The sequence below is a fragment of the Carassius gibelio genome, chromosome A20, assembly GCF_023724105.1.
Source record: "Carassius gibelio isolate Cgi1373 ecotype wild population from Czech Republic chromosome A20, carGib1.2-hapl.c, whole genome shotgun sequence".
Lineage (NCBI taxonomy): Eukaryota > Metazoa > Chordata > Actinopteri > Cypriniformes > Cyprinidae > Carassius > Carassius gibelio.
The window spans coordinates 13943656-13965475 of NC_068390.1; the positions used below are offsets into that span (position 1 = coordinate 13943656).

Below are 21820 nucleotides of genomic sequence, written 5' to 3' on the forward strand. Positions count from 1 at the left end.
TTTCACTCTTAATTTTTTTCTTGTTGAGCAGGAATGTTCTCTGTTGGTTAGACATTTCAGCCACCTGAATAAAAACATTCTTTATATATAAAGAATACCAAAGTATACCAGACCAGTGTAACTTTTAACTTTAATGTGCTATTTATATTTGATTTGATCATTGATGTAACTAAATGATACACGTTTTAGGTTACCTGAGAAATGTTTTTTACAGTGCTTTGTTACTTACCAAGAAATTCTATAAAAAATTATTAAAAAAATATCTCAAAAAGAATAGTTTAATTCTTTATAATATTAATGTAAAATGTGAGCCAAAATCATCACAATTAAAAGAACTAAAGACTTAAACAGTCTGTGTGCATTGACTTTATTTAATAGACGAGTTTCACAATTTGAGTTGAATTACTGAAATGAACTTTTCCACAACATTCTAATTTATTGAGATTCACCTGTATATGTGTGTGTGCGTGCGTGTGTGTGTGTGTGTGTGAGGTCAATTTAGGCTTGGCATAGAATAGAATAGAAATAACAAATATTTTCAATAAAAAAATGTAGTAGAGTTGAGTGTGACTGTAAACATTCAAAAATTAGTTTTGTTACTGTTCTGTACTGTTCATCCGCTCTATTTTCCACCACTTAATCAAGCCATTCTTCTTTAAAACATGATGATGTTTTATTTCACGTCATTGTGTTTGCGTCATCTCTCAAGCTATTTAGTATTCGATTCTACAGCAACTGATTTGGTGCACGTCATACTCTTTCTATGAAATCTGTTAACCACATTCACTGGTTCAAACACTCGAGCATTGCAATTATTTTACATTAACTATTCATTTTTGCGTCTGTGCCTGATATATTATTTATTCCGTGCACTCATGGTGTAAGAAGTGCACGGCCATACACACGCAAAGCTTAAAGGGAACATTGATTGCAGGAAAGCAACATCAAGATCTTAAAGCCATAAATAGATGTTATTTTTTTTATTTATTTTTTTATATTCTTTCCCATGCTAATAGCATTTTGCACTCAGTTGCCTGTATGTTTACAGTAAATGCATTTTCTCAGCAGATGTTGGAATCTGTGTACCTGCCTCAATCTGTTGCTTATATCTCGCATGTTAGGCTTGTGGTGTTCACATGCTATTCATTCATGTGCAGAGTTTATCTGCAGGTGAGAATTGTGCAGTTTGTCCAACACTTTGGAATCAAGGCCATTTGTAGTATCACTTCTACAGTGTGGTGGCATTAATTTTAGAAACTATTAAAATTGATACATTTATTTTATAAATCAGTGTGATCCAGAAGAAACAGCCCTCATAAACCTGTTCGTGATGATGCATGATGCTGGCTCCATGAGATTAGTCACGTTTACTGGTGACCAATAGCTGGGTTTTCCCTGATTTTAAGTTTTTTTTTTTTTTTTTTTTTTACTTTACACCTTTATCTTAAAAATGCTTAGCATTCCATATGACAACACTAATATTACAAAGAGGCTGAAATCCCTGCACAATTTGCTTTCTATACTTCAGGATGTCATGGCAGTGATTATGTAGACTGTAGACCTGGTGTCTGTGGTATGTGACTGCGCATGGTCGTCTGTTTAGTAACAAACATGACCTCTAATCAGTGGTACCCTCATTTTTAAGCCTTTGCTTTTGTGTTTTCTTATGCACTGTAAGAGCTACTGCTCAATTTAAAGCACTTTCACATTTTAGGCTTGTCTTTGCGATGCATGAACTTGCAAAGCCTCTCCCTCTCTGTGTTCTTTCAAATTGTTGGTGATGTTTGGGTTAATACTGGTGTTCAGACAAAGACTAAGGATTTGCGTTCATGGAATGCAAATGTTCAAGCTTCTCAGTAAACTGCGGGCCTCTGCTTCATATACTTTAGTTGGCATCACACCTTATGAACCAAAGAAATGCTCAGATAATAGCAGTGTAAAGACTTTCGATAGAGAATCTGAAACTCGGCACGGTACATCCCCATCCACACATTAACATACCCACTTTCGCCTCCGCAAGTATGTTCTCAAGTATACACTTGCCTTGAAAAGGCACATTTTAATCCCCACTTGTCTGACCCTGCGGGAATTTAGCACCTACACAAAAATGTTTGAATCACTGTGACATGATTAGGGAAGCAGCACACACCTCTTTCCTGACCCAGGTGTTTCTATAACACTATTTGTAAGGTGAACAGCATTTTTTCTTGCAGTATGTAAGTGTATATGTTTTAATATTGAGTAAAACAATTGTTTTCCCCCAAACTTTGTTTTAATTAAAAAAAAATAATAATTAATGGTTATGGAGAACCTGGGATAATTAGAAAGTCAAGGAAGTTCAGAAAAAATTCAGTTGTTATATACATTTTGCTAGTTATGTTTTCTTCAAGATATTTAATCAGCTGGATACCTTGCTTGCAAGTATCATCTGATTTGTGAGTGAATCAGTAAACTGATTAAACTGATTGACAGATCAGTCTAAATTATTAATAATAGCAAATCTGAATTGCTTTTAAATTATCTTTCAGATCTTTAAACATACAGCAAATGATTGGAGTGGTCAACCAATATATCGGGCTAATATTTGGCATTTTTCAAAAATCAGCACCGGCCGTTAAGTTTTTTCTGTTTTGACGATGCGTTCTAGATGGGACTTTTATTTTGACTGTGCTGAGAGCAGCAGCGTCTGAGCACACCGTGCTCACATTCTCCCTTTTGTTCACCATCGTCGTTAACAGTTCTGTCTAATACGGATAGAAGTCTGTTTAATAATCCAATAGAACTGCTAAACAAAGGAATTACAATGAATACAAAAAGTTTTATAATGGTTTCGTTTTAAGTAATAGAAAGAAATTATAATATTTTGCAGCCATATCACCCTGGAGCCCAAGACCGGTTGCCCACTGAAGCTAAGCAGGGCTGAGCCTGGTCAGTAACTGGATGGGAGACCTCCTGGGAAAACTAGGTTGCTGCTGGAAGAGGTGCTGGTGAGGCCAGCAGGGGTGCTCACCTTGTGGTCTGTGTGGGTCCTAGCGTCCCAGTGCACCGTCCTTCAGATGAGACATTAAACTGAGGTCCTGACTCTCTGTGGTCAGTAAAAATCCCAGGATGTCTTTCGAAAAGAGTAGAGGTGTGACCTCGGCATCCTGACCATCATGGCCTCCTAACAATCCCCATACCCGCTGATTGGCTTCATCACTCTGTCTCCTCACCACCAGTTAGCTGGTGTGTGGTGGGCGTTCTGGCGCACTATGGCTGCCGTTGCATCATCCAGGTGGATGCTGCACACTGGTGGTGGATGAAGAGATACCCCTGACAATGTAAAGCACTTTGAGTGCCTTAAAAAGCGCTATATAAATGTAATTTATGATTATTATTATTTTTATTATTATTAATACTTTCTCATTTGCCGTCAGCATTCAGAAAATACCCATTTATATAATTTAAACAAATCTTTGAATGGCTAATGAAAATGTATTTTCACAAACCTTGCAAACTTAGTCGAATCCAGTTGTGAGATCTTGTGAAGTGTGAATTTTTATTTAGCATGATCGTGTGTTCTTTACGTGATGTTTGGTCCGTGCAAATTGAATGCTTAAACATAAAATTTGTGATTTCAAATTATGATGCACTTTATGCATTTGCATACTGTCATATTCATGTAATTTTCACTGTGTGCTGGCTGTATTAAAAAAAAAAAAAAAATGCACACAAACTTCTCAGAATACTGAGTGCTCTGTTGGTTACTGATTACTTTCTTTTAAATTATATTTTTATTAATTATTAGTTATTTGTGGAAAAGTATATCTAAAGTATAAGTATGCTTATTTTAAAAATTTATTTTTAAATCCATTTTCAAATTATTTCAGATTTCTTAAATATTAATTAAAATAAATACAATTATATCGGCTTTAATCGGCCACCCTGAGATATCGGAATCTACATTGTCTGTAAAAAAAACTATATCGGTCAACCACTAATTAGAAATTAATTTGTCAAAAAGATACAATCTTTTCTAAACATTAAAATTTTTTCATGTAGCAAAGCAGCAGATGCTTGAGTATGAAGAGGAAGCACTCTTCCAAGCATATAACTAGCTGCTTTTGGATTAAGTTTGTTCCGCTCTCTCAGTCTTCCCTCCAAAACAGTCATGTTTTGGAGCCAAAAGATACAGGTCATTAGCCCGAAATGCAGCATTGCCCAAAGCAAACATTACCCAGTTGGATCCACTGACCGTGGTTGGTATGCAGGTTCACTTTCCACACTCTCATTTTACACCTGTGCCTCAGGTAACCGATGACTGTTTCTTGTTAATGGGTCTTTGCTTCTTATGAACAGACCTGCAACCATGATTAGGTAGGTCACACTTAAGCTGTTCAATCAGAAAAAGGTGCTGCATTTTTTTAATCTCATCGTGTTCGTTCATTGAGAGGTGTAATGAAGCCTTTGATTTTCTGCCTTTATGCTCCTACACCAACCAGGCATACAGCACTCAGATATTAAAAAAAGGAGTATATTAAAAACAGTCAAATCCACATAAAAAAGTGACCGTCAAGTTGAAGGGTTTAACTAGACCACTACTTTACTTTTACTTTAGTGAGTAAACTACAACAAAATATAATGGTTTTAAAATGAATTATTGTATAAAAATAATAATATATTTCCATAATACTTTTTTTTTTTTTAAGAACCACGTTCTGTATAATGAACATCACTTCAAACATTGAAAGTTGTCTCATGATGCTGCCTGTTATCATTATCCTTTAGCTGATGTAGGATATCATAACAGTCCTACAAGATGCCGCTTTTGCTGAGCTATGCTTAATTTTTCAAAGTTCAGAGTGATGTGCAAATTCACTCTTTTATGGTGAGTGAATAGTTACTGTGGGTGTAAGCATAAAGAGATTTCCAGAACCTTCTCCTTATTATAAAGGCTGTAGGCTTTTTGTTCACAGCTATGACACATGATTTAATATGTGTTAAGACAAATATCGGTTGCAAAGTGTCGGAGTTAAGCATATTCTGAATATCTATTGAATTGTTCTGTTAACTTGTTGAGTGTTCAGTCACTTTCCATCCCAAACTACAAGTCAAACTGAAAAGGCGACACGTTTTACAATCTTGTAGGTTAAACATGAGGTGATGCCCCTTTCAAATAGAGTACAAGCACACACACAGGGCTGATCCCACATCATATTAAGCAAAGCCAACCTTTTGCAGTAACGTGTCCATTCTTGTGAGATTCATGTCTCACAGAATCCCTGTCTTCAGGCACTGTGGTTATTAAAAGTGCTAGAGGTTTATATAAAAGGGTGAGGGAGAGCTACACACCTTTTGCTATTATTACTGGGGTGTTTTGACAACTCAAATACACAAATCTACTTGTCTAGCTTGAATCCAAACGGTTGTGATTAAATATTTTAATTAGGATTAAATGGAATCTCTTTTACCTTTGTATATTTTATTGCATTACCGTCAGATCTTTAATGTGAACATGCTCTTTGTTACAGGCACAATATGTAATTTTTCGCCGCTTATTCGGCGCATATTTAAAACAAACAAAGAAACAAAGACGTAGTTTGATAACGCCGTGACTGAGTGTGGAATCATGGGAGTTGTCGTCTTCATCCCCACAGCCAATGCAATCCGATGGGACTCGGGCAGAAATCATGTTCATGGATGAGCTAATGATTTATTAATGTAGTAGAATGAAGCAGGGTGAGGCTGAAAGCTGTCGAAGCGAAATGAGGCTGCTGAGCAAGCATGACACATGGCTCGAAAGCAGCGGAGCTTTTATCTAGATACAATTGAAAGTTCTGTTATAATGCTACTCTGTGAGGTCGTCACCAGTCTATTAAAATGCACAACATAAAGGTACATCAAAAAAAATATATAATATCATGGAAAGGTTCTTTATTTTTTGTAATTGAATTAAAAAAGCAAACTTTCTTATATTCTAGATTCATTGCAAACAAACTGAACTATTTCAAGAGTTTTTTTTGTTTTAATTCTGTTGGTTATGACTTCAGTATCAGTAATTCAGTATCTCAAATTTTTTTTATATTTTCTCAAAGATTAATCAAAAAAATATTTACAAAAAATGTATGTTCAAGATCTCCAAAACAGGTTAAATTATGCACTCAATACTTGTTTGGGACATGCTGCGCTGTCACGGGAACATCCCAGCTGAAGATAATGAGGAAATTATGTTGCTCCTTTTACAAAGTGCATTCCTAACGACTGCTTAATGGCAACATGTGCCCTATTCACTACAATGTCCCAACTCCAAGGGGATAGGGATGATCACTTCCATTTGGAATTTGCCCAGGAACCGTTCGTTATCGATACTAGTACTGGCACACCCCTACTCTGCTCGCCTCATTTGATCTCTACTACAGTGACTCACAAATCAAGCAACCAACTGGACCTCATCTACACGTGCTGTTGCTCCATGGACAGCACTTTAGTTGCTCCACTGCACTCCTCAGACCACTTCCTCATTACTGCTTACCTCGCACTTACTCCTGAAGTGGCACACACTCCACCGCATGTAACCTTTCGACGGAACCTACGCACACTTTTTCCATCTCGACTACCCTCTGTGGTTTCATCCTCACGAAAAGTGCTACAGACACTCTTTGCTCAACCAGCACGCACCACCCCATCTGCCCCCTGGCTGTCCGATGTTCTCTGTGAACATCGCTCTAAACTCAGGGCTGCAGAGAGGAAATGGCATAAATGAAGAAACTCTACCGACCTCTGTATGTATCAGTCTCTTCTCTCTTCCTTCTCTGCAAATGTCTTCACTGATAAAATATCATACTACCACAACAAATTGAATGAAAGTTGTGACGCTCGCATACTTTTCAAAACTTTCTCTTCTTAATCTGCCTCCACCTCCTCCTCTATCTCCTTTTACAGCTGACGACTTTGCAGTTTTCTTCACAATCAAGACAAGAACCATCAATGACCAAGTCTCCACACCGCAGACTGGGGACAACTTCACAACGACTAATGCACACTCTCTCTCCTCCTCCTCTCCACTCTCAGAAATGGACGTTTCCAAACTTATCCTGTCTAATCATCCTACTACTTGTCCACTTGAGCCGATCCCCACTTACCACCTTAAAGCGATTTCTTCTTTAGTTACACCTTCACTTACTCACATTATCAACACCTCTCTTCACTCTGGGGCATTTCCCTCAGCATTTAAGCAGGCTCTGGTAAGCACACTGCTTAAGAAACCATCTCTAAATCAAGCACTTCTAGAAAACTACAGACCAGTATCCCTTCTTCCATTAATTTCAAAGTCACTTGAGCGAGTTGTGTTCAACCATCTCTCTATGTTTCTTGCACAGAACAACCTCCTGGACAGCAACAAGTCTGTCTTCAAAAGCTGCCACTCAACTGAGACTGCCCTTCTCTCGGTTACTGAAACACTGTGACTGGCAAGAGCAGCTTCAAAATTCTCAGTACTCATCTTGCTGGTTCTGTCTGCTGCTTTTGACACCATTAATCACCAGATTCTAGTGTCCACCCTCAGAAAGATGGGCATTTCTGAAACTGCACTCCTGTGGTTAGGGGTGCTCCGATCACGATCTGTGGTTTAAGTTCTACCTCTCAGATAGATTCTTCAGGGTCTCTAGGAGGGGTGAAGTTTCTAAGTCTCAACAACTTGTTGCTACTGGGGTTCCTCAAGGCTCAGTACTTGGACCCCTTCTCTTCTCCATCTACATGGCATCATTAGGATTTGTCATTCAAAAGCATGGCTTTGCCTATCACTGCTACGATGATGACACTCAACTCTACTTTTCATTCCAACCAGATGACCCTATGGTAGTTGCTCGCATTGCAGCCTGTCTGAGTGGCATCTCTAGCGGGATGTGGCATCTCTAACCATCACCTTCAACTCAACCTTACTAAGACAGAACTGCTGGTGGTTCCAGCTAACCCATTGTTTCATCACAACTACTCTATACAGCTGGGATTGTCAACCATAACTCCTTCCAGGACAGCCAGAAACCTAGGAGTTGTGATGGATCATCAGTTAAGCTTCACAGACCATATTGCTACAACGACCTGGTCCTGCAGGTTTGCCTTATACAACATTAGGAAGATTAGACCCTTCCTATCATAGCGAGCCACCCAACTTCTTCTCCAAGCTCTTGTTCTCTCCAGACTGGACCATTGTAATGCTCTCCTGGCGGGACTTCCTGCATGTACTATCAAGCCTCTGCAAATGATACAGAATGCAGTAGCGTGGGTTGTCTTCAATTAGCCAAAAAAAAGCTCACGTTATTCCTCTCCTCATCAGGTTACATTGGCTACCAGTAGCCACTCGCATCAAATTCCATGTACTGATGCTTGCCCACAAGACAACCACTGGCACGGCACCAATATACCTAAACTCACTAGTTCAAACTTATGCACCCTCCAGAAGTTTGCATTCTGCAAGTGAACAACGCCTTGTGGTGCCATCCCAAAAAGGTTCAAAATCACTCTCATGGACCTTTCCTGGACTGTGCCCAGCTGGTGGAGTCTTTACTCGTTTTCAAAAAAACATCTAAAGACTCATCTTTTTCACCAGCACTTAACCAACTAATACTGGCACTTACCTTTTCTTGTCTATCATATTCTTTAAAGAAAAAAATAACCTGGCTACATGTTCTGTGCTAGACTAACTGAGACTTGTCATGGCACTTGTATACTGTTGTTGTTTTCTTGTTGGTCTGATTGCTTCTATTGTTTTCATTTGTAAGTTTCTTTGGATAAAAGCATCTGCTAAATGATTTAATGTAAATGGAAATGTGACAGCTGTAGCCAATTTCTTAAAGATGTCTGAGTGTGGTGACTCTTGATGTACTGACTCAGGCTTCAGTCCACTCCTTGTGAAGCTACCCAAGTTCTTGAATCAGCTTTTCCTGACATTCTTCCCAAGGCTGTGGTCATCCCTGTTGCTTGTGCACCTTTCCTTCTGGTCAACTTTCTATGAGTATATTTAGATACAGCACTCTGTGAACAGTAAAAATTTACTATTCTAATTTTTTGAGATACTGAATTTTTAATTTTCATAAGCTTGAAGTCGTAACCATCCAAATTAAAATAAAAAACTCTTGAAATATTTCAGTTTGTGTGCAATAAATCTAGAATATAAGAAATGACAAAAAATAAAGACCTTTTCCATGATATTCCAGTTTTTTGAGATGCACCTGTATTAAAGCGCCTTTGGTGTCTCCATGTTTTCTACAACAAAATGGAAATCGAGGGGTTTATGGAATCATTGGTAGGCGACACAATGACACTATAGACATGGTCCATGTCACTTGTTAAAATTTCTTATATAATTTTGGGTTGGATATCTGATTTCCTAACAACTACTCTAGCAACTACCTCTACCTATTTTAGCCTGATAAATTGAAACTTACTCATGATAGAAATCAGTATTTAACGTTTTAAATGAAACCTTAAAAAATCTTCTCATTAGCCACTTTCCCAATGGAACTAAGTATTCATTACAGGTCATCTTTGGACATGGAGTTTGTGTTTACAATAAAACTTTTTTTTTAATGTAAGACTCATTCAATGCAATGGTTTATAGTTTTTAATATTCAGATTGTCTGTCTCAGTTGTTTGTTTGTTTTACAGATTTACCTGAATTATGTTATTTTAGAAATTTATGATTTTGTCATTCTGCTTTTTTTCACAGAATGGGACAAAGAAGTCCTGGGACTTTATGCAAACCCATGATAGGTGAGAATGTGTCTTACTGTTGTTGTTTTGTTTTGTGTGTGTTTTTAACAATATAATTTTGAAGTAAACCCTCTTTGGCTCATTTTGAATCTGGTTTATTTATTTACTGTCTTTGACTGTATCTCTTTCATTTTGGAGTCTACCTAATTGGTACATTCTGCCTTAGTGAGTCATTAAGAATTTATTTTTATTTTTTTCAGATTCATTGAGCTGCGTTTTTTTAACAATACTTTAAGGCGACTATAAACCTGAGAGGATTAGAGGCTTTTAGGGCTGGAATGTCTCACCACAGTCCAACAATAGGAAGTTCTCCCCTGCCCCAAAAGTCTTTGTGTGCACGTCTTGATCTCTCTTCAGTTCTGTCTTTTACACAATCTTGTCTCCAGCTTTGTCACAATAAATATGTCCCTTTTTTCTCTCTTTCATACACAGTCCTGTTTTTAGTAGGCTTAGATAGGTGTTTGTAACCCTCCACCTGTCTTCAGTGCACTCGCTGATCCCTGACCAGGTGTGAAGTGTCCAAGAGAGAGGTAGAAGCAGTTAAACTTCAGTTCTGTTCCCACTGACCCAAAGCAGTTTTTGGGTCATTACACACCTAAGAGGAACCCCTTTGTACCACTCCAGTTGTCAACCGCTCCCCTGAGATCACAGCTGACCTTTCAAACAGGGTTCATTAAAGCTATCAGTGAGGACTGAGTACCTCTGTGGACCATGTGTCAATATTGCTGGACATTTTTATTTTCTCATGGAGCTATCTGGTTATTCAGTCATTGTCAGTAAGAAGAACAAAACAGCTTACAAAGTCTCTGGCCAATATTATAGAAAGAGTTACAGTATGTCCATATATTAGGTTTCTTAAGAAGGCCCTTTGTTATTCGATGCGGAGCATCTGGACCGTGTCTGTGAGAAAATGGTTTGCAAACCAAAACATGATTTCTATGGGCTTGAAACCAATTTTCTAACCATTCAGAACACAAGTCATTTTTCTGACCTCAATAAATCTAAAGTGAGAAAATGACAATGCTAGTTAAGAACATGACAGCCAGTCAGAACGGCTATGTGGACCTGGATTTTGGACCACAAGCACAGCTCAAACGACAATGGGAAGAACAGAAACTCAAATTGACTGAAAAGATTGTCACAAAATCAAACCACAATGTCAAACCTGTTCTGAACAAGATGCAAGGACAAGACTGAGTGGAGCTGAAGATAGTCCCAGCCTCAGACCGTTGGTTAAACGTCTGATGCATATGGCACAAAAGTGGAAAAACTTCAGGAGTGTCAAAGTTGTCATCTGTTGAATTCTGTAGGATTTCCAGGAGACGTGTGTGTCGCATTCTTCTAATTCTGTCCAGAAACAAAGATGCCGTGACGCCAAACCCAGGATCAGCTAAACACTGTTAGTTTCAAAAGTATGTGAAATATTTAGGGCCCTATTTTAATGATCTAAATGCAAAGTGTAAAGCACACGGCGCAAGTGCACTCAGGGCATGTCCAGATCCACTTTTGCTATTTTGACGATGGAAAAATGGTTGGCGCACCCGGGCGCATGGTCTAAACAGGTTGTCCCTATTCTATTAATGAGTAATGGGTGTTTGTTGAGCGTAACGTGCAATACTCCGAGTCTCATCTTCCATTTTCTTTAAGAGCCAGTTGCACTCGTGCCATGACGGATTTGCTATTTACATGGCGGAATTTGGCAAGCGCAAAGACAGAACGAGTCTCTGAGATGAAACGGAGCTGCTCGGGTGCGAGCAAATAGCCTAATTCTGATACATGTGATGACTATCCATTGTGACATGTAGGCATTTATATATACTGTAATTACTCAAATAAAAGCCGGGGCCTTTATTTACCTGAACTGCAGAAGGTAACAGGCTTTTATTTGAAGCAGCCTTTTACTAGAGGCAGGCCTTTATTTCTAATTCCATCTGTTTGATAAGTAATTGTTTTAAATAACCCATTTTAAATTAAAAGCGATAGCGTTCCAGTGAACAGAGATCATAACATTAGCACATAATCAGTTCAGAATCCATCACCAAAAGAATAAGTTCGGTTCAGACGTGCTCTGTGTCAGTCTGCTTTACGCTGAATCATGCATGCACAGTATCATCAGCTCCTCGGTTCTCAAATCGGACGTGTCCGACAGAAACGGTTCTCGGTTCAGTGTACTGGTGATCCGAAAACTGATGCAACCAGTTCTTGACTCGAGAACGAGAAGTGCTCTGGCAGTGGGCGTGTACATTTGTTATCTGGCTCTGTTGCACAAATTTTCCCCCGGCCTTTATTTAAGACCGGCCTTTATTTGTCCGTGTTGACCACGCCCCTGGCCACTATAAGAGGCCCGGTGTTTATTTGACTACCAATTTTTAATGGAGGAATTAATAATATATGTATGTATGTGTGTGTGTGTGTGTGTGTGTGTATATATATATATATATATATATATATATATATAATTCTTTTTTTTTTTTTGCCTACAAAAAAATGTATGCATTGCAATCCTTTAAGTTTTTTTATGTTTGGCATGTTTGTGTGCTGCTGTGCATCCCTGTGTTTATTAAGCATCATGTATGCTCTTCTAATAACAAAGAAAAAACATTGTGCCTGACTTTAGACAAGGTTTGAGCTTATTATGGCGGCATTTCCAAGCCCCGAAGCATGATGCAGAACAAAATTAACTGCGATTGGTTTTATTTTGTACTCCATGTTATGGACAAACACTACCATTCAAAGGTTTGAGGGCAATACTTTTATTTGGCAAAGACATTGAATTGATCGAAAATGACAGTAAAGACATTGTTTAAAAAAGAAAAATAAACTGTTTTCTACATTGATAATGTTTCTAGATCACCTAATCAGCGAATTATAATGATTTCTATAGGATAATGTGACACTGAAAACTGAAGTAATGGCTGCTGAAAATTCAGCTTTGACATCACAGGAATAAATTAAATTGTACAAATAACTGTATTCAAATAAAAATATTTTTCACATTTTCACAGTAGGTTACAATATTACTGTTTTTACAATTTTATTAAATAAATGCAGCCTTGGTGAGCATAAACATCTTTAAAAAATAAGAAAATACTTTGCCAACCCCAAACTTTGTATATGCAGGCACTTGTTTAAATATTTGATGTCACCATTTGACCTACTCATTGTTTTGTTGCACTGTTTGGTGGATTGATGAATGAGGTGATCTGTAGTTGAAAGGTAAAGCCATTAAGATCAGCATCTGTTCAGGCCATTAGTGCCACTGCTCCAGTTTGTTGAGAGCTCTGCTGGTGTTTGGGAGGTTAAGTTGGTAGCCATTGTCTTTTGGGAGGACTTTCAAGAGTGTTGTGTATTTGATGTTATTGGTTCTTATATATCAGGAGTACCAGTCCTGTGCTTTCTTTGCTGCTGCTCCAAAATCATTGCATCCTGCAGCAAGCACCTAACACCCCTAATGGACAACATGCTTAACGGTGTGTGACACGTCCTGCATGACTTTGACAGTATATTCAGAGGAGAGAGGTGAAATGGCGAGGAGCACGCCATTCAGACATGCCTCAGCTCGCCGGGGCATTGACCTATCCGCTGCACAGTTTTCAAGGTTTGACCTAGACTGCACTCTTCATTTTGGATAGTCAACAGTGGAAATAAAAGGAGGATCTTATCTGATAGACACTGGATGTGTGCTGCTTCCTCCTCAGGACCCCTCTTAATCAGGCCTCAAACCTTCAGATTATGGTGGGTCCAGTTGCTGAAATTTCGGTGCATCACTAAACTATTAGTGGTTTTAAAGATTAACTGTAAGAAACAAGTTTGTTTAAGAACAAAATACAGAAAAAGAGTATTAACTAAATAATCAGAATTGAGAAGTAAGAAAACTCTTGGTTGCTGCTGATATACCTTATTGTGCATTCCTTTTCTAAGACTTAAAAAAAAAAATCAGGAGAGAACAAATGCTTGTATGTGAGTGCAGATTGTGTTTAAGATTCAGGAGTGTGTGTAGGTTTATATTCAGGCTGTGTGGTAATCTCTGGCACGCATTCATCATGGGAAAGGCAGGGCAGGGCTTCCTGCCTCTACAGACATATCCGCTTTCCCCACTCAGTCTCTCTCTACATCGCCATTGAAACAATCACGCTAATACAACGTCTTATAGCTTAGAATGATATGAGGTCTGTGACAATCATCAAATCTTGCACTCTGAAGGTGCGGTCACATTTAATGTCATTTGCCAAATTTTGCAGGCAAAATCCAGCCATTTTAATAAGACGCTATCAAACAATTGTGAATTTTGCGTTTTTTTCGTGTTGACCAATAGGAATGCTGCTTGTTTTGAAAGAGACTTCAGGCTGTGATTCATAATGTACATTGCTATGCATTTGCAATGCAGAAAATTTTGCCGAAATTTCATTAATGTGTCCACAACTTAATGGAACAGACCACCCCAAAAGGTTTTTGAGATTTGAGATAAGATTTTGAGACATTTAGCTTTATATTAGTTTCTCACCTTTTCACTGAGGAAATGCTACTATGGATTATGGACTTATTTTGGTTGATGGTTTAAAGTTAAAATCCTTGATGTTTGCTTTATTTCTTACAAACACTCAGCTTTTTGCAATTATCTGCTTCCACTCACTGCAAAGGGTCCATTGGTGAGCGAGTGATGCAATGCTAAATTTCTCCAAATCTGTTCCAATGAAGAAACAAAAGCATCTAAATCTTGGATGGACTGAGGGTGTGTAAATTTTAAGCAAAGTTTCTTTTTCAGTGAACTATTCCTTTAACTATACCTCAATTATTCCTACTATTAAGACCCATCTCTAGAAGTTCAATTAGTACAACAATTTGAAAAAAAAAATAGACTTAGAAAAGTAAACTAGTAAATTAGAATTTAAAATCTCCCATTAATGCTCGAGACAGATGTTATGTGAGGTACATGTTCTCCTGGGTGAGGAGTGGGGAAAGATGTCGCTTGTGTGAGTGTGAAAGTGCTATACAGAAACACACTGTCCTCTGACCTCATGCCATGCTGAGCTATTAGCTTGTTTTCAGTCCACCGAGGCCTGGCTATTCCAGTATGCTTCAGTGGATACATCCTATTTTATAGAGATCCTTAAAACACAGGCATTTATTCTCTTCTTCTTAAGGCATTATGCTCAGTCTGAAACCGATTGAAAAACTAAGACCAGATGCAAGGTGTTTATCCTGGGTGATTTGTTGGGTCTTGATGGAGCAAGGGTGTCTATGTGCCTCTCTCTCCAACACACATCCTCACATCCACTTTCTCTATTTATCATTAAATGAGATGAGTTGTTGGACCAGTTGTGTTATTGCTCTTGCAGGACTGGGTGCATTAACAGGAAGGAAACTATTGTCAAGTACTCTGCAAACTGTTTCTCTAAATGCCAACTAAACTTCTAAATCTGTTGTTTCCTCTCTCCAGTGTCTCTGTGCTGATTTTCAACACAACCTCACACTGTTTCATCCTGGTCAAGCAGTTCCGCCCAGGTAACACCCTGCAGTCCTTGTTAATTCCTGATGTATTCCACAGTCTTTGATTCTTTGATTTTGATTGATGTGAGTTGTAATCTTGTTTTCTCCAAACCAACTTAGCGAATGTTTTGTACAGCCTATTGTTTTACATCCCCGAGACCAGAAGGATTAAGGCTGTAAGGTTTTCAAATAGATTTCAGAGTTGTGGAGGGAAATTAAGAAATGGCTCCCTTTCAGTTAATGAGTTGGAATTTGTATTGCATTTTAGTAAATTCCACTCCCTATCCTTCTAATTAAAAGATATCAAGCATGGCTAATGCAATTCTGCTTCCTTAAATTTGTATTTCAATTCTGCATTCATTTGTTCATTCAAATTCATTAAAAATTCTGAAATTGATTTTGGATTTTATAATGTGTGTGTGTGTGTATGTGTGTGTGTGTGTGTGTGTGTGTTCAAAATCTGTCTTTCTAAGCTATACTCCCCTTTATCCCACACAACCTAAGAGCCTGTGTGGCACAGATACATTCAAAACATCCCTAAAACCTTATTTTAATATGCTATTCTTACTTTCTTTTTATAGCATGATTTGACAACTTGACATTGTACGGTGATCTTGCAAAGATGATTTTTCAACCACTTTCACACATGCTTCATTTATACTAGATCTTGTTACAAAGTGACGTACAACACTCAGATCCCAGTTATCAACACTTAAAAGAGATGATGAAAGATCTTTTGTTCTTCTGCAGATTTTTAAAAACATCTGATATGTTTTCAGGTTTGCCTGAGAATAACATTATATGATAAACATTTATAAACAATACAGTTTATAACCTTGCCACATCCATTCAGGTCATTTCTCTCAAATTGATTGCACATTCTAGACTTTTCAAGTGTTTGTATTTGGTCTAGTGACCTTGTATCGTCTTTAGTCATTTCTAAATGAAACGTTCAATGTTTAGATTACACATTGAGAAGACCACAAAAGCATATATTGACCTAATGCGATGTGGAAAGCCCTAAAAGACTCTAAAAAAGCCTCTAAAACAATAACATTCTCACAATGGAACATTTTTCATGTCGATGGTCGTCGTGCAAACAGAGCATTTTTCAGTGCTCTCTGTGAAGCTTTGGCCCCGCGCTACACTGTTTCACTATTGTTCTACAGTATACATGCTCGCCAGGGACGGCGTCCTGCTTCTCAGAATGGAAGGAAAGCCTTGCATTGAAAGAGAGACGTCTTTCTACAGTTTTTTTTTTTCTGTAGTCTTCAAACAATGCTTGAAATGAAAAGAAAGGCCTTGTGCAGGGAAACATAAGAACACGTCTACTGAAGGATGGCTTTTCTTTAAATGAGCTCTCAGTCAGTCCCAAATCTACAGTAAATTTGTCTAAAGGGCATAGTACTTAAAGATCTGGGTATAGATATCTATAGGTTGTAGGTTCAGCCCCATGTGCGGTGAACTATGAGTTCAGCTCAGGATTATTGTTAACTAAAGCTAAAACCATAAAGAAATGTCATTAACTGAAATTAAATATAAAAAATCTTTAACTTTATAGTTGCCAAAGAAAGATTTCTAATTTTCATCTAGTTTTAATTTTAAGGTCTAAAATAACTAAAACTTTATAAAAACTATATAGACTTATTAAAATTATAGACATATTGTGCAACCCATCACTATTATAACAAGGTCAAGGTTTATTATTACAAGGTTTCTTATCTTATTGGGAAATATTGTTATTTTTAGGTGATGGCTACAGTAGTTAAATTTAAATATAAAATGCATAGAGGTTTTTCTTTTTTTTTTCTAAACTACAGTACAGACCAAATGTTTGGACACACCATAGTCATGAAAATAAAGAAAACTCTTTGAATGAGAAGGTGTGTCCAAACTTTTGGTCTGTACTGTATATAAATACCAATGTGAATAAAAAGTTTTTTTTTCTCCTTATATTGGGCACCCTTATTGACCTCTTTGCAAATTCTTTTCAAACACATACTTGTGCCTTCATGATCTTAAACGTCCGAGACCTTATCAATCAAAGTGCTTATGTACTCCAATGTTTCCTCATCTGTCTTTGTGTTTGGATGCAGTCTTTAATGATGAGTGACACATCTTCTCCACAGCTGTATACATGAGTGAATGGGAGCGAAGCAAAGCAAATCCCCTGCAGCCTGCGGAGGAAGAGTCTGCAGAAGCCGCCCCAGCAGAACCTAAAGTACCAGAAGAGGACAAAGCAGGGGAGACGAGCGAAGAGACGTCAAGCCACCAACCTCCTGCTTCGGCCGGCGTGACCTACGAGCTGTGCGCAGGGTTAGTGGACAAACCCGACCTCTCCTTGGAAGAGATTGCCAGACAGGAAGTGCTGGAAGAGTGTGGCTATGATGTGCCAGTCACCAAACTGAGGAAGATCACATCATACAGGTTAGAACCCTTTATAAATAAGTCTGATCTCTGATCTTATGGTAAGTTCATAGGTGCAAATCACACAGAGTTAGTCTGCTATCACTGCTGATATCACTGCTATCAATGTGATTCGGAGTCAAGCAGGATGTAGCTAGCTAGCAACATTGTATTAAGAAATGTCATCAAAAAAAAATTCAGTAGGATTGTGGTTAGAGATTATTTCTTGCAAACGGTGTCAGATATCAATGAGTATAAAATGCTGAAAGCTGCTGCTTTTTCTAATAATGGATGTGGGAAAATTGTTCAGGAAATTTAGCAGCTTTCAAGTGTGAAAGTGGCTAATAATAACACAAGCAGTCTTGTCAGTGATACATTGATAATGAAACAAGTCATTTCAGGTTTGTGCAGGCTTATTTATTTTCGTTATTTTCTCACAGCTTTCAGATTATATATTTATCCTTTACACATGGTCCATTAAGAAGAAACCGTTATACTTTTATAATATAATACTACTATTACTATCAACATACCTTTTTAAAAAATAAATTAAAACATTTTTCAGCAAGGAGGCATTAATTTTGATCAGTCAGAAAGTGATATATATTTTTATAATATAATTATAGCCCAAGAGGTACCCAGTATTTATACTCAAAATTAATCAAGCTCAGAATGGAATATTAAAATTTTCGTGACATTTTGCCAAGTATGGTTACCCAAGTATGGAACTGGTGCCCTGCATTTAACCCATCCAAGTGCACACACACAGCAGTGAGAAGTGAACACACTGTGAACACACACCCCGGAGCAGTGGGCAGCTATAGATCCAGTGCCCAGGGAGCAACTGGGGGTTCAGTGCCTTGCTCAAGTGCACTTCAGCCATGTGTATTGAGGGTGGAAGAGAGTGCTGTTCATTCCCTCCCTCCACCTACAACTCCTGCCAGCACCAAGAACTCAAACCGGTGATCTCCGGGTAACTAGTCCAAATCTCTAACCATTAGGCCACATCTGCCCCAGTCATTATAATCAGTAATTATGTCCCCACTGGATGCAGCAAATGAATCTTTTGTTATGGGTTTCATAGTTTTTTGTTTCGCCGCGTCGGGACACTCAGCATTGGTATGGTAAGAGGCGTAACATTTCCGTCACACTCTTTAGGAATTTGGCCAATCACAACGCACTGGATAGCTGGCCAATCAGCATATACATCGCTTTTCAGAACAATGAGCATTTGTAAAAATCGACGCATTTCAGAAGGCAGGGCATAGAGGAGCAACAATAATGTACAGTACATGGGAAATAATGTGTTTTTTTAACCTTAAACCACATAAACACATTGCATAACACCAAATATACAAAATAATGTTCTTTTTAGCAACTTCGTATGACGCCTTGACCCCTATGACCACATAAACGCATTGCATTACACCAAATACACAAAAAAAAAAATCTTTTTGACCCCATTTAAAAAAAGTTAATAATATTTCACACTATTCCTCTATTTTATTGTATGTTTGACCTAATAAATGCAGCCATGGTGAGCACAAGAGACTTTTCCAAAAACATTAAACAAATCGTAATCACTCCAAATTTTTGAACAATAGAGAGTGTGTGTGAAAGGAATGTATGACTGTCTGGTGATACTGCACTCTGTCATGGCTGAATTTTTTATTTTATTTTTTTCCTCAACTGATTTTTCTCTCCCTATGTAATATTTAACCTTCATCTCTACCATTACCAACCCTAAACCCCCAGAATAAAGAACCTCAGGTAAAGTATTCAGGTGTTAAATGGGTCCCAATCTTATGTAAAAGAAGAAGTGACAGTGCTGCTTTATGCTCTTATCAGTCTCTTATTGACAAGACCATCGTAAACCCCTGTCGCCTCACACCTGCCACAGTCACACACCTGTGTGTGTGAGAGAGAGAGAGCCTGCAACATCTGCTTGGTGCTGTTTATCGTGACCTTTGCCACAGCTATCTCTGATTAGCTTAAGTACCACATGGAGTCACAAAGGATCCTCCTCCCAAATTCACACTTGGCACACACAGACTCGGTCAGACGCACCTGCCGACTGCCCCATCCTAAAGACCTGTGGACCTCACGTTGCACCTGCTGCTTTTATTGGCTGGGTAGTGCCATAAAGGAATGCAGAGAGAGGATGAACTACTTCTGTTTGATTGTATTAATCAGTGAAATTGTCTTTTATTCCCCCTTTCACCTTTAGTAATTAGAAGCAAAAGGGAACAGAAAGTGGTGTGGAGAAGACGATGAGGAAATGACACATTGTCCGTTTGAGCATTTACACTAAACACTGGACCTCAGCACCAACCAGATTGCTTAATAAATATGTTAACTTGGTTAAAGCAGCCAAAAGTGGCTCTTTCTGCATTCTTTTTTTGTCAAAAATGTTAAACACTATAATGTTGTGAAATATTATTTCAGTTTAAAATATATTTTTTTCTATTTTAATATATTTAAAAATATTTTTTTTTAATTCAATTCATTCCTAGCAAAGCTAAATCTTCAGTGTCACACGATCCTTCAGCTATCATACTAATATACTGATTCGATGCTCAAGAAACATTTATTTCTATGAAGTTTGAAAACATTGATCTGCATAATGTTTTGGAGGAAATTGTGAAACTGTATTTTCAGGATTCTTCGGTGAATAGAAAGTAAAAAAAAAAAAGTCTTTACTGTCACTTTTGATCAATTTTAAATGTCCTTGCTGAATAAAAGTTTTAACTGCTTTATTAAAAAATAAAAAAGTTTTCTATCCCAAAGCACTTTGGCTCTATAAAAATATAGATTATTTCATTATTTTAGTTGTTCTGTTTGTTGAGGATAACATCACATAAATTAAATTATAAATTATTTTGTGCTATACTGAAGCAACATAAGTAATCCGCATTGAGTTTTCAATTTGCAAAATTAACATCAGCTAAACTTTCTCCTAAAGAGAGGAGGATTCTATGTTCTGTGTTGAAAACATGTAAACAAGATGTAATAGAAATACCATAGAAGTGCTGTATCTGCTGGCCCCTTTAGAGCCCCAGGAGGGGTTCAGAACAGTTCATTTGTCATTTCTTGTCTATTCTTCATGAGCGGTGTCAACATAGACCCCATTCCTCATTGTTGACAGACCCAGTGGAGTCCTGAAGATTCTCTTGAAATTCGTCCTCTCAAATTGTAGAGTCATGTTTTGCAACGCACCCATTGTGGTTAAACATATCCTAGAAAGTGATTGCCGGGGCTTGTTCCATTTTTGCCGCCTCAGGCCATCATTCATCACTTCGATGGTTTGCAGGCATCACGACCTTGTAATTTTCTTCCATATTTCATGAGCTCATTTAAAAAAAATCTGTGTCAGACTACAAAATACTAGGAAGAAGCTTCCCATCTCTGTAATTCTCTCAGGGTGTCAGGGAGATCTCCATGGTGATGTCTCCATGACAGAGTCTCAGGTGAGGTAACGCCTCAGTCACAGTGGCGCTTACCAGATGATGCTATGTTATGAGAGGTCTTTCTCAATGCTGTCAGGTCCTCACACCTAGAGAGCTGCTTCAGTGGTGGATATTTCCTCATCTAGAAATGTTTCAATCGGTTTAAGTGGTTTAATGAATGGGAGTTTTTTTCTTTTTCTTTTTCTTCATGAGCAAGTGCTTTTGATGGCAGTTAGTACACTTGCTGGCCATCTGGGTAACATCCCTAGGCAGCTAGTTTCTAGATTGGTTATAAGCTTAGAAGTGAAAGTACAGTTCTTATCTGAATGGGGAAAGAGAAATGTACTATGATTACATTTCACATCAGGAGTACAATTTGACAAAAGTGGTACAGTATCTTTACAGTAACATTTTTAGCAGTAACTTTTTCGCAAAAATGTGGCTTCTTTAGCTTAAATCATGTTAAAATGCACACCTTATCAAAGTTACAACATCAGGAAAACACTCTAATAACAACTTTGTTTGACAATTAATATTTAGCAAAAATGTGACTTCTTTAGCTTAAATCAGGTTAAAAATGTGCTAACTCTGATAGCACACATACATCATGGAGAGGTCCGTTTGTAAATTTGCGGTTCAATAACATTTGAAATCAGAAATAAGAAAGCGTTGTATTTAGCATTAGCATTTATTTCACTCAAATGCTGCTTCATTAGCTTAAATCTTGC

General features: G+C 37.9%; 1 protein-coding gene across 1 annotated transcript in view; it reads left to right on the forward strand.

Annotated features, from left to right (window-relative positions):
- The window catches only part of LOC127938918 (uridine diphosphate glucose pyrophosphatase NUDT14), a 37278-nt gene that overhangs the window by 12938 nt on the left and 2520 nt on the right, over positions 1-21820 (forward strand). Inside the window, exons 2-4 of the mRNA XM_052535835.1 lie at positions 9707-9750; positions 15191-15255; positions 17370-17667. Coding sequence (XP_052391795.1) covers positions 9707-9750; positions 15191-15255; positions 17370-17667 — 407 coding nt within the window. The remainder of the gene's footprint in view (positions 1-9706; positions 9751-15190; positions 15256-17369; positions 17668-21820) is intronic.